Source organism: Lissotriton helveticus, chromosome 1_1 (genome assembly GCF_964261635.1).
Source record: "Lissotriton helveticus chromosome 1_1, aLisHel1.1, whole genome shotgun sequence".
NCBI classification, from domain to species: domain Eukaryota; kingdom Metazoa; phylum Chordata; class Amphibia; order Caudata; family Salamandridae; genus Lissotriton; species Lissotriton helveticus.
The window spans coordinates 2,110,034,773-2,110,048,518 of NC_136057.1; the positions used below are offsets into that span (position 1 = coordinate 2,110,034,773).

The window sequence follows — 13,746 nt, forward strand, 5'->3', positions numbered from 1 at the left end:
TGCTGTGTCTGTCCAATGTACATGAGATCGCATGGACACAGAATCGCATAAATCACTCCACTTGAATTACAATTGGTCAGAGACTTTAGGTCTACTGTCTGGTCGTTGTACCGTATTTGCTTGGTCTCCAAACACATCGGACAGGCTTTACATTTGGTGCATTTGAAATGGCCCACCAGTTCTGGTAGATTCCATAGATTCCGAATTGTCGGAGCCGGTGGGGTTTCTAGCAAAGATCGCACCACAGAGTCTCTGACGTTCCTAGATCTTTTAAATGCGTGCATAGGGGGGTCAGGAACCTTCAAAATTTCTCCTACCAGACCCCAGTGTTGGTTCACAATTTTGCGAATTGCATTACTTTCGGTACAGAAAGTGGTCACACATATCATTCGGTCTTGTGCTGAGGTTCTGGTCCTTGGTTCAAGTAGGGTTGCTCTGTCCTGAAACCATGCCCTCTTTCTTGATCTTTTCACTAGGCGTTTGGGATAGCCTCTATCAATTAGACGGGTGATCAGGTCATCAGATTCCCTGAAAAAATCCTCTTTGAGGGAACAGTTTCTCCGGAGGCGGAGGAACTGGCCAAAGGGCAAATTATCCCTTAAACCTCTGGTATGGTGACTGGTATATCGTAACAAGGAATTTCTTTCGGATGGCTTGCGGTAGAGGGTGGTGTAGAGATGGCCTTCCTTCTCCTTAATGCTGATATCAAGGAAATCAATCATATGTGAGAATTTCATGAATCCCAACAAATTCAACGTTCAGACGGAACTGACAAGGTTTTTCAGAAAACTGAGGCTGAAATATTTCTTCAGGAACAAACCAACGTCAGCCATGACAGCTTTTACAAACTTAAGACCTCCGTCAACTTTCATGCCTACAGCGGCCACAGTGACTCATGAAATTCTCACATATGAAAGTGTAGTCATGAGAGATGTCCTCAGAACCATTGACCAAAAACACTACGTGAGACATACGTGAGACATAACATCACCAGTGGTGAGAGATCTGCATTGGAATCGCTGAAGAACAGGGCGATAGTGATCAAGCCAGCAGACAAAGGCGGGTCCATAGTGGTACTAGATGTGGATGACTACAAGGCGGAGATTCTATCCCAATTATCAGATGGTATCAGCTACAGACCCTTAAGGCGAGACCCAACTAGAGAAATACGCACGGACATCACAGCAATAACAACTAAGGCATTAGAGATGGGCTTTCTCTCCAAGAAAGAGTTCGAATATCTTAATGTAGACCAACCAAGAACACCCACCATATACGTCTTACCTAAAGTCCATAAGGACCCCGCCAAACCACCGGGAAGACCCATCATCTCCGGTTGTGGCTCTCTGCTGGAGCCTCTTTGTAAATACATCGATGTCTTCCTAAAACCGCTAGCAGAGGCCACCCCCACCTATCTAAGAGATACCACGCAAGTCATCAACTACATTGATCGGAGGCCATTTAACAAAGAGGAACAGATCCTGGTAACAATGGACATTGTCTCCTTATATACCAGCATCCCCCAGAGACCAGCACTGGATAGTATGAGGAGGATACTGGACGGGCGTGTGCAACCTACCCCAGTGCCAACAGAATTCCTAGTGGCACTACTAGAAATCGCGATGACTAGAAATTTCTTCATTTTCCAAAATAACTTCTTTGAACAGAGCAAAGGAGTGGCGATGGGCGCGGCCTTTGCTCCAGACTTGGCCATTCTTTTTATGTCCGAATTGGAACAAGATACCATCCTCTCACACAACAACCCGTACAGAGAGATGATTACATCATGGCATCGATACATCGATGATGTCCTCATGATTTGGACTGGTCAAGAAGAATCCCTCCATGCATTCCTGGCCTGGCTGAACAATCAATCGCCAGATATAAAATTCACCATGCAATCAAACAGAGAATCGATTGATTTCCTTGATATCAGCATTAAGGAGAAGGAAGGCCATCTCTACACCACCCTCTACCGCAAGCCATCCGAAAGAAATTCCTTGTTACGATATACCAGTCACCATACCAGAGGTTTAAGGGATAATTTGCCCTTTGGCCAGTTCCTCCGCCTCCGGAGAAACTGTTCCCTCAAAGAGGATTTTTTCAGGGAATCTGATGACCTGATCACCCGTCTAATTGATAGAGGCTATCCCAAACGCCTAGTGAAAAGATCAAGAAAGAGGGCATGGTTTCAGGACAGAGCAACCCTACTTGAACCAAGGACCAGAACCTCAGCACAAGACCGAATGATATGTGTGACCACTTTCTGTACCGAAAGTAATGCAATTCGCAAAATTGTGAACCAACACTGGGGTCTGGTAGGAGAAATTTTGAAGGTTCCTGACCCCCCTATGCACGCATTTAAAAGATCTAGGAACGTCAGAGACTCTGTGGTGCGATCTTTGCTAGAAACCCCACCGGCTCCGACAATTCGGAATCTATGGAATCTACCAGAACTGGTGGGCCATTTCAAATGCACCAAATGTAAAGCCTGTCCGATGTGTTTGGAGACCAAGCAAATACGGTACAACGACCAGACAGTAGACCTAAAGTCTCTGACCAATTGTAATTCAAGTGGAGTGATTTATGCGATTCTGTGTCCATGCGATCTCATGTACATTGGACAGACACAGCAAAAAGCCAAGAATCGCATATTCCAGCATTGTAGCCGGATCCGCTGCACAACTCCAGGGGCCCCTTTGGTAGAGCATTTCACCGAAAAAAACCATTCACCAGAATCCATCCGCTGGTTGGTAATTGAAAAAATCTCCCTCGGCCCCCGGGGGGGCAATCTAACTGCCGTTCTTGACACAAGGGAATGCAAATGGATGCAGAAGTTCCAAACAATAAGTAAGGGGTTGAATGAACTGGAAGCTAGTTTCTCGCAGATGGCGGGACTCAATCCCGAATAGATTCTGGGACACTGTACCTTTCCTTCTACTTCCCAATGTATTCACACTTGTGTAAAGTAACTGCCCTTACCAGATAGGCTAAGTAACTCCTTACATAACACCTTTTGGACATTTACAAGGACCTTATATCATCTGGTTTTTCGAATTCGCTAAAATGTATATAATGCATTTCCAAGTATCCTTAACCATGTGGACTCTGTCTGGTCTTTTACATGTTAATATTGTGGATAACTATGCATTGATACGTCCATGTGTAACAAACTCTAACTCAGCTCTGTCTCCCATTGATCTTCCTGACTTCGCCAAAATGTATACAATGTAAATTCAAGTATCCTTAACCTTGCTGACGCGGTCAGGTCTTTTACCTTGCTGACGCGGTCAGGTCTTTTACGTGTTAAAATTGGGTTTAATCATGTATTGATACGTCCATATGTAACAGACTTCAACTCAGCTCTGTTTTATCATTATTAGCAAGCAATGTCCCCCATGTTGTGAAAATAATTCTTTAGGGACGCTCCCTTGAGTGCGCGAGTCAGGCCCTTGATCCGATTGGACCCGCGATCCGATCCCCTTTTTCTAGTAGTTACAGGCATTGAGCGCCTGCACCGCGAGCTCACTCGGATGCAGGACGCCGACTGAGACACAGCGCTATTGTGCGTTCCAGTTTGTAAGGTAAATCCAACTATAATTAGCCAGGCGGCAAATACAACCCTTCCGGGTGCCCCTTAATTGTAATCGGCCATACTTACTAAAGTATAATTATCCAGTTGGCCAAGGATGCTAAATGTAGCTTCCCTTTTGTTACAGTAAAATAAACCTGCACCGCGATCACATTCTGATGCAGCACGCCGACGGAGCAACAGCGCGACGTGGCGTTCACTCTTGAAAGGTAAATAAACTAGAACAAGATATCCCATCTGGGGGATCCTTAACCGTAATCGGCCACAATTTTACAATTTTAAATCTACACCCACCCAGACGGCCAAGTATGTTAAATGAAGCCTCCCTTCTCTCCACAGAAAAACATATCTCTTGAGGAAAGACCTACCTGTGCCCATTGGCTGTGTGACTACCAGCACGCAAAGTAAGTCCTTTTACCCGCCACCCCTGGGCATTCCTTGATCTAGCATAATTCAGGGCCCTGACGGCACCTATTTATTGTGTTTCAGTATTCATCGGAGCTTGAGGAAGCCCCCCCTGCTGACGGTACATACGATGACCGTTTGATGATGTAGGTAACCTTCCACATCATTACCTTGAATAACAATATCACGTCTGTTCACCCTCCAAAAATTCTGAACTCTTTATTCATATTACCTTGTAGGCTCTCCATTTTCTTCCTGATGAAGACCCCAACATGAGGTCGTGAATTGCCCTTTAGCGTATCAGGGGTCGAAACGTAGAACTACGCCTCCTTTTTGACACACCATAGGAGCCAAACAAGAGATGTATTCTCGTTATCTATGTGTGATGTAAAATTGGGAACCTTTGCCCATTAATTTGACTGTAGAGGTTTTTCATTTTAATCTGGATGTAAAAATTATGTCACAACACCTTTACCCTGTCCCCTTCACTCATTCACTTACCCTTCCCTTTTCACAGAGAGCACCTATTCCGAATATCGAATGTAATGATGTTACAATTACATGTATTTATTTTAAATCGCTAACTCATAACTTTGGCTATAAATGAATAAAATGCCAAAATGAATGAAATCAATAAGTTGATCTATTCTTCTGATTTGTTTCAAATTTAATGGTGACCGTGTTTCGATTTTGAATTGTATATTATATTTGAAAACTCAGACCAACCCCCTCTTTTGTACTGACCCACGGACCCAGGTCCTGAGTTTTAAGGGCCTACCCCTTTTATACTCATATTCCTGGAGAGTGGGCGGCACCCCGGGGAATATAATGGAAATATAATGTTACAATGTAGGTAAAAAAATACTCGGAGCAGATAAATTGATTGTACACATCTACGAAGAATGAACGAGAACTAGGAATCGGTTTTGTGAGTAATTATTTCTACTATTTTTCTCGAGACACTTTTTTTTCGTTATTGTTTAGGATTGGTTAACTTCCTTTTCAAGAACTAATCAATAGTTGGAATCCTCTCTAGAGCAACATTACTAACTGCAAGTTATGGTACAAAATAAGGAAACACTTCCCCCATACTCTGTTTTTCTCAATCATTAATATTTTAAAGCAACAATCAAATTTACATCTTGTTAGAGTATTTTAGTAGGTATATAAATGTTTTTTTTGACTTAAGTTTTTATGGAGGTTTCATATTTTAACCAATACAGACTAAAACAAAATAAATAGTCCGTGCACTTCACAGGCGAAAAAAAATTCAAGTGAGTATAACTTTAATTTTACTCCATTTGATGATTAGTTTAGACCACAGTGTGACATCCTGGGAGAATTTTTCCCCAAAGGGCTAGGTCTTTGATTCCCAGTATTTTTTTTCTTTTTCAGGAATGGGATTTGGAGACCGAACAAGCACTTTCTGTGGCACACCAGAATTCCTAGCACCTGAAGTGTTGACTGAAACATCCTATACAAGAGCTGTTGACTGGTGGGGTCTTGGAGTGCTAATTTATGAAATGCTTGTTGGTGAGGTATGCATAAACACTTTACAAATAGCATGATTGGAAAATCGTATTAATGATCTGGTAATATTTTCACTTTGCTTAAAAACTGCATATATAGTCCTCTGAATTATACAGTGGTCAGAAAGTAATGTATCCGTATTAGATGTTAGCTACCAAGTGCAATCTACGTTTTGATTAACGATCCATAAAAACATTCTTCAGCCGGAAATAGAGGGAGGGGGCTTCATCAGTCATGCACATATTTTAGCAACTGTTTGTTTTTAAATGTGCAAGTTTAAAAAAAAATCAAAAAAATTCCACTTACAGCTATGTACTGGGAAAAGACATAACCTACGCAAAGCACTTTTGAAGAAGATGATTATTAAGCAGTATTGGATGTGCAAGTATATAATATACTTTTGAACTATTTGAGCACAGATGTTCTACTGAACCTTTAGAACCTTTTTTTATTGTTTAAAGTCTTCTTGGCATAGCGTGATTATGGAACTCTAATTTTTCCTGGCTTCATTAGGGTCCATGGTCATAACGTGTTTGTTTATTTTAGGACATTCTTAAAATTCATTTGAGAACCCCTTGTTCTTGGCTCATTTATATAGACCAACTGCCTTGCTGAATATATTTGTCAAATGATGTCCTAGTTAAGGGATCCAACCTTTTGTACAAGTTATAAGTCTGCTGGGAATAACAGGCCTGAAAAGTTAGTGTTCGTCCAGACTCTTTGGCATGCTTCATTTGACATCATGGTTACTTTCGCCAGTGTTCCTGCAAAGCAATATGGTTTCCCTTTTTTTAACTCGTTTACTGCTTCGAACGTTCAGCGCCAGTGCTGAACGTTCGAAGAAACGGGTGCGGCCGCGTTGGACGTGCGCAGCACCAGGGATGTAGCTCGCGCGACGTCCAACGGCCGACGGCAGCAGCGATAGGGTTACCCTTGGTGTATTTGGTAGTGATTAGGCAATAACTCCCAGAAATTGAAATAAATAAAAACCATGATTGTTTTCTTTTCTTGGCCAAGGCCATCCTTCACACAGAACAGTTCTGTCTTCATCTCCAATTTATAGTAACACGTAGTTCCTGCTCTGAGCACCCTGACTGGGCCAGCATTGTCACAAGCCTATGGTGGTAGTCAAGTAGGGACACATGCTCCATCTACAGTTCTTTGCCAGGAACATCCTACATTCTTGATTTCCTGGGCACTTGCTAGTGCTATAGCAATTGTCACTAACTAAAATACTAAATAAGAGTGAGGCCTGATCATGGGTTCAACCCTATCCGTGGGACTACCCTTCACCTATATAATTGCAGGGTTGGAAATTGGGCTGGTTTTAGCTGTATGAATGTTCCCATTAGCCAATACTCATCCGAGTTCCCACCTTGTAATAGTACATTTATACATTCAGTCCAAAAGCATGTTGCCTTTTTGAAGCCCTGTTTTGTGTGGCATAAATAATTTTACAACTCAGACATGGATTTGTTAACAATAGCCTATTATTCTAATAATGAATGGTGAGGTGTAGTATTCAGAGGGACACTTCAAAATACAGTAATCAGAAATGAGGAAAATGGAATGAATGCAATGGTTTTAGACAGGTCAGCAATTGAAAGTTTTCTTAGATAAACTCAATGCAGCACCACCAGTGTAGGCATAATCTGAAGGCTAGAAAAATTGAAGAAAATACAGTCTGTTTCATTTCCTCTTTGAGTGTTTGGAATTGAAGAGAGAAATTAGTATTTTTTTCTCCGTATGAAAAGAAAAAGAATCTTATTCAGTATCATGGTGATAAACGTTAAAGTATTTCCCTTCTGCATGCATGGACCCTCGAACATTTCGTATTAAATATTTGTACATATAGTTAAATACACAGGATACCATTGTACATATGAGATGCAACACCCTTAAGAAAAGCCTATCCAGGACAGTATTTTTCTTTAAAACACAGTCTGGTGTATCTTTAAAATAATCCCAGCGACCTACATTGCAACATTTGAAATGTAAACATGCAACATCTGTCATTGGGAGAAGAGTGTGGCTAGGCTTTTATTGTAAAGATGTGACCATAGACTGCTGTCCATTTAAGAGTCCTGGAGCTTCCACTTCCCATCATGCATTGTTCTGTCAGATGCTTCTCAATTTTTTTCCATCCTTTGAGAGAAGACTCCCAAAACAACTTGAGGTTTTCACACCTCTGTTCTTACCCACAGATTCATCTCAGAAAATAACATTTACAACTATATTCAACTTCTTTTACAAAAATGTACCAAGTAAAAATGTTTTTCTCAATTTCTCATCTGTTTTTCCTGTCAGAATGCCTTATGATTTGTGAAGTACTCTCATATGGAAGAAAGAAGGCAGCTTCAGACCCACAAGGTCTATGCGATGTGCAGTCTGCAATATGAATCCTACCTAAAAATGTCTAAGGTCATTGTAGGATAGAAAAGGCATCAGACTTTAGGAGGGAAAACTTGAGGACATGATGGCAAAAGAAGAAAGGAAGGCCATCCAGTGATGTAGTTAATCACTGCAGGTTGACTACATCAATGTCAAAGAGCCATGCATTGATATAGTCTTACTTGCTCTCGAAGTCGCCAAAGAAGACTGTCAAAGAAGCATAGGTCACAGTTCAAACATCCCTTTTAATGGTGCACCTTTCACCATTGATGACTACTCTATCGACATTGAGACACTCCATGGTCTACTGCACATTGTCATCACGTTCTATGAATGAATTCCACTCTGTATCTTCCTTTCACCCACCCTGACTAAACTCTCATCACCAATGTTTTTAATGTCTCCATATACACTTGACCTAAAAAAAAAGGGGGGATGACCTAGAGCAGTGGTTCCCAAACTTTTGACTCCTGAGGACCCCCATTGAGTGATCACTGGAAGCCGGGGACCCCCGCCCCCCCTCCCCCCAAGCAATTTGTATGATTTAAATTTCAACTATTAAAACAGTAATTTAAAAAAAAACACGTGTGCACACAAAACAAATACTCAAATGACTAAGGATTTTGGGGCCAGATGCACGAGCATTTCATCTAGCGACTCGCAATTGGCGACACATTGCGAGTGGCAAATTGTGAGTCGCTAAATGAAATGTATGACAGTGTGTTTAACCCCTTCCACGCTGATGACGAGCTGGGCTCGTCATGAGCTAGCCTCCTGCTACGCTGATGACGAGCCCAGCTCGTCACGTAACATGCGGTTTCGCAAAAGTCAGCGTACAAGCGGAATTCCGCCCGCACGCATGCGGTTAACACTGTTTGGGTTTCCCAATGGGGTCACAAATTGCGAGGCTCATTAATATTAATGAGCCTCTCGCAATTTGCGAGCCCATTGAGAATGCCAGCCCTCCCAGGGATGGTGGCCTGCTGAACTTAGCAGACCACCATGTCTGGGACTGCTTTTAAATAAAGCAGTTTTCTTTTTAATAAATGCAGCCCGTTTTCCGTGCATTTAAAAAAAGAAAATGAAACGTTTTTTTGTTTTTTTTTAAGGGCAGGCAGTGGTCCGTAGGACCATTGCATACCCTTAAAAAATAATTTTGCATGCATTTGCAATGAGGAAGGGGTCCCCCTGGGGCCCCTTCCTATTTGCAAATGCATTACCATCTACTTGAAGTAGGTGGTAATTGCGAGTGTTTTGCAACCGCAATTGCGGTAGCAAAACATTAGTGCACGGTTTTGAGACTCGCTATTTGGAAAGGAATGTCCCTTTCAAATAGCAAGTCCCAAAACCTATTTAGCGAGTCACAAAAAAATTGTGACTCACGAAATAGGCTACATGGCCCAATAGGTTTTTGCATGTGCAAACGTGAGCGCGAACCCGTTTGCGCATATAAAATGGGTCGTACATCTGGCCCTTAGTATTGTATATTGAAGGAATTTGAAAAAAAGGAAAACATGTAATGAGAAGGTTGGTGCTGCATCTCCATGACTAACTTTTAAATTGTTGGTTTTATTTTGCAGTACAAGGCTCCTGCTTATGCCAGAGCCAGACTCGAAACCCAAAGCAGCCCTGGCAAATGTTCTCAGACCAGTCCCCACAAGGCGCACCCAATTGCGGGGAGTGAGCCTGACCACTACAAAGGGGGCTTTGGGAGGCTCTCCCCGTCAAAATATTTAGAAAACAATGGTGCATTCTACAACAGATATTTCATTATATATTGAATTGTATTAAATTTTAAAGAATAGTAAATGAAGGCCTTACTATGCACCAGGATGTAACAATCTTTGTTGGGGTTCTTCAAAGATTCCCTTATTATCACCCTCCAACAGTGCCTCTCATCTCCACATAGCCCCTCTGTCACATGTTTTTTATTTGTTTTATAGCATCTCTTATACCATTGTAGGATGTCAGAGCACTTTGTATCACACACATATAGAGACAATGAATCATACATGTAAATCAGTGTATAGAAAATGTTACATAAGGTAACGGGGACTACAAGGTGTAGTATTCACATGTCATTCATACTGGAAGGCATTTTTAAAGAGTGCTTGGTCTGGAAATGCACAAACAAAGGATTCAGAACATAACACAGTGGCTAGCACTGACTATATCATTAAAAATTTATTTCCACCCAAATAAACCTTTTTAGCAGCATCAGGATAATGAATGACTGGGAAAAAACATAAGTTACTATCTGGTACCATGCAGTTTGCAAGCAGCTCTTTGATGACAGTTTATAGGTCCCTCTGCTAGATTACGATTGCATTTATGAAGTGCACAGTAACAAAAGAATCTTGTGACAAAAGCAGTAACCACGGACCAATGCACATAAAATACAGCTTTTTAAAATGCATGTTACCCGTTCTTTGCAGTAGGCGTATTAACCCTCTGTGCTACATTAGTTAAGTCAAAGCTACCACTGAACAAAACTCTCATCTCTCTCCAGCAGGTACATTAATCACTGGCATTATCTTGGCACTTTTATTGGTGCTCGAAAGCTGCTAATTATACAAGAAACGTTGCTGTGCTTTTAAAACTTCTGCCTACGGACCCCCTGGGAATGTGTCACGGACCCCAGTTTGGGAAACACTGACCTAGAGGATGAAACTCTACACCCTCTATGCTTTTTCGAATTTCACTATGTGATCAGAGATCTATTACAAACGCCCTTAACACACCCCATTCTGCCACCTCATCTGCAGCCTACTATATATCCATCCATTCTCCAGTTTTACCAGTGGCTCCCCCAACACCGCCAATGGTCTTGCAACAGACAACAGTACCAACTTCAGGAAGTAGACCCTTGCCTTCTGCAATACCTTCATCTCTTGCTCCACAGTATACTATATCACCATTCAGAAATCTAACACCATAGAAGGAGAAGCTCTCAAACTATCCCTACATCACAATCGCCATCCAGTGACATCCTACACTTCCACTTCACCTGCTGCCTGCCTGATGAGAATATCACCAGTGGATGACATAATGGTAAGAGGAGCAAGTAAACATTCAAATGGAAGCTTCTCAGACATTGGTCTTAATTATCCTAGAAACTCTGAGACCTGTGTTTCCTCTATTCCCAGTTGTCTTAACTATCACAGAAGACAAGTTCCCAACAGCAGCCACTGTGAAAACAGTCGCACGAAGATTTCAAAAGAAATTCAAACCTCCACCACAAGACCCTGACTCTGAAGTTTGACGCCCAAGCCAATGATTGGGCGTCTGGCATGAAACAACACTCATTACCTTCAGAGTCACCTGCTAAGAGTGTCAATATAACTGGCAGTGAAATGTGTAACTTGGCATCAGTTGTACTAAAACATCAGTCGACCACCTCCACGCAAAGGCCAGTCTGTTAACATTATTGGGTGTTTTCATCAATATGCCAAAGTCACACCTGACTCCTTCTCAACAGTTTCCCTTTAACGAGCAACCTGTATACTGTGCTTTTTCGAGATATTCCAGTGTCTCATCGAGTCTAGGACATTTTGGCTATGAACTTGATGTTTCAACCATTTATCTGGGTCTCAGTGAGATTGGCAGTGAGACATCTGGGCCTCCTGCATCATGCTTGTGGACTATGCCAGGTGGCACAAACTTGCTCTGCAGTGAGATCTGAAGTCTCAGTGGGCTCAGCACCAAGGCAACCTGTCAGACTTCACCCAGGTGTTGAAAAAGACTGCAAAAGATCTGCAGTGGTGGCTGCTTGACTGTAATCGGACCAGTGGCAGATCCATCTCCCTTCCCAACCCAGTGCTAACTGTCCCGACTAATACATCGTTTGATGGGTTTGGCGGGGGAGGGTGTAGCATAGGGGTCATGCTCCGGCAGTAGTTCGACTCCACATCAACTTGTTGGAGTTGCAAGCAATTCACTTGGCACTAAAGACAACACGACAGCCATGTGGTACTGAAACAATCTGGGCGGGGAGGGGGTAAGGGTATTGTGCCAAGAGGCTTTGTGCCTCTGGAAGTGGCTAAATGATCAGAGCATGTCCTTTACCACCCAGCACCTGGCAGCATCTTTAAAAGCCAGGGCGTACAAAGTCAACTGCTGATCCCTAGCAAATCACAACTGGTAGTTATGCTCTGAGTGAACCAGGGCATCTTCCTACAATGGAGTGAACTCTGGTTCATCTATTCTCCACCTCAGCACAGTGGCCAGACTATGTGGTCGTTCACAAGCAGTTTCCCTGAGAGGCTCCTATCTACATTGGGATTCCTGTATGCCTTCCAGCCCTTCCCTTTCCTCATAAGGATGCAGAAAAAGATCAGGAAAGACCAGACCCAAGTCATTCTAGTGGTCTTGAACTGGGCAAGCAGTGTGGGATACCTGGAACATCTGCCCATGAGCATTTGTCCTTCAGTATGGCGCCCCTTCAGGAGAACCTGGTGTCACAATAGCATAGCTGAGTCTTGGGCCTGAGCCTAGACAAACAACTCCATGCGTGGACCTTGAGTGATGACAGTTGATGGCTTTTGATCTTCCTCACGACGTAGTTAGTTTATTTCTGGCAACCAGGCTCTGTTCCGCTAAGTCGATTATATTCAGGGTGCTGGAAAAAGTTTGTTGCTTGATGTTAACCCCCGTCATGCTAAACCTTTGCTAGCAAGTTTGTCAGACAGCCTTCTGTTTGATCTTTAAACAGTTTAAGATTATTTGTAGCCCCTTTCCACTTTTTATCGTTACAGGATCAGCCAGCTCTCTTTAAGCTGCCTGTTGTGATGTGTTTTATGGAGTGACTTACCAACCTTTTGGTGCCTCAGTGGGCTTTTCCTTTGGTTCTCTCTTCTGATGTGCACAGAATTTGAACCTATACACAGTTGTCCCTTAAGCCTCTTAACCATCAAGACAGTGTTCCTTGCTGCAAACACATCTGCTAGGCATGTGAGTGAACTCCAGGCATTTTGTGCCCAACAACCATAACCTGGACAAAGGCAGATTTTCTACTAACGGTGGTTACTCCCTTCCACAAAGGGCAATCCCTTACTCTGCTGGCCTTATATTCTCCACCTCACCCTTCTAAGAAGGCGAAGTAGCTTCACTAAAACCGACCCTAAGAGGACTCTTAATTTTTACATCAATCGAAACCAGAAAATACCGGCATGATGGTAAGCTTTTCTTTGTCTTTATGGTTTGTTTTTTTTTGTGATTTTTATAGCGCACAAATACCCAGGGGGTGTCTTGGCGCTTAGAATACAGAACGATAGCTATGGAAGGCATTAGTGTGAGAAATATGTTTGTTTTTTGCAATTTTTATAGCGCACAAATACCCGGAGCATAAAGACCAAATCGGCACAGAAGAGGACCATCTTCCAGTGGATTTTCCTGTGCTTAAAGGTTTGCTACGGTGTAGCTAGGAAGCAGCCCCAAGAAGGATTTAATTACATGCTCACTCCACCAGAGCAAAAGCTGCTACCACTCGTCTGGCGTGCGGTGTGCCAGTCGAAGACATATACTAGGCCATTACGTGGATGTACCTACACATGTTCAGAAGCCCCTTCTGCTTGGACTGCCAAGATCTACCCGGCAGGATTTCTTGATCTGAGTCATTCCACTGAGGCAACACTTACGGTGGTACTGCTTTATTATCTATTCACAAGGTGAGGAATCTTCAGTTAGAAGTCTCTGTCAGAAGAACAGTTCATCTTTGCTAACTCCTTTTCTGGGAGAGATTTTATATAACCGCAGATTACTCCAGTATTGGAACTTTCATAGGTTCACAAGCTTGAATCATACCCTGTAGTTGAGATGGGAGTCCCGGT

At 42.6% G+C, this 13,746-nt stretch overlaps 1 protein-coding gene across 2 annotated transcripts in view; it reads left to right on the top strand.

Annotated features, from left to right (window-relative positions):
* PKN2 (protein kinase N2) overlaps positions 1-13,746 on the top strand; it is a 454,984-nt gene that overhangs the window by 362,027 nt on the left and 79,211 nt on the right. For both annotated transcript variants that reach the window (XM_078645957.1, XM_078645968.1), the window contains exon 19: positions 5,393-5,535. In XM_078645957.1, coding sequence (XP_078502083.1) covers positions 5,393-5,535 — 143 coding nt within the window. The remainder of the gene's footprint in view (positions 1-5,392; positions 5,536-13,746) is intronic.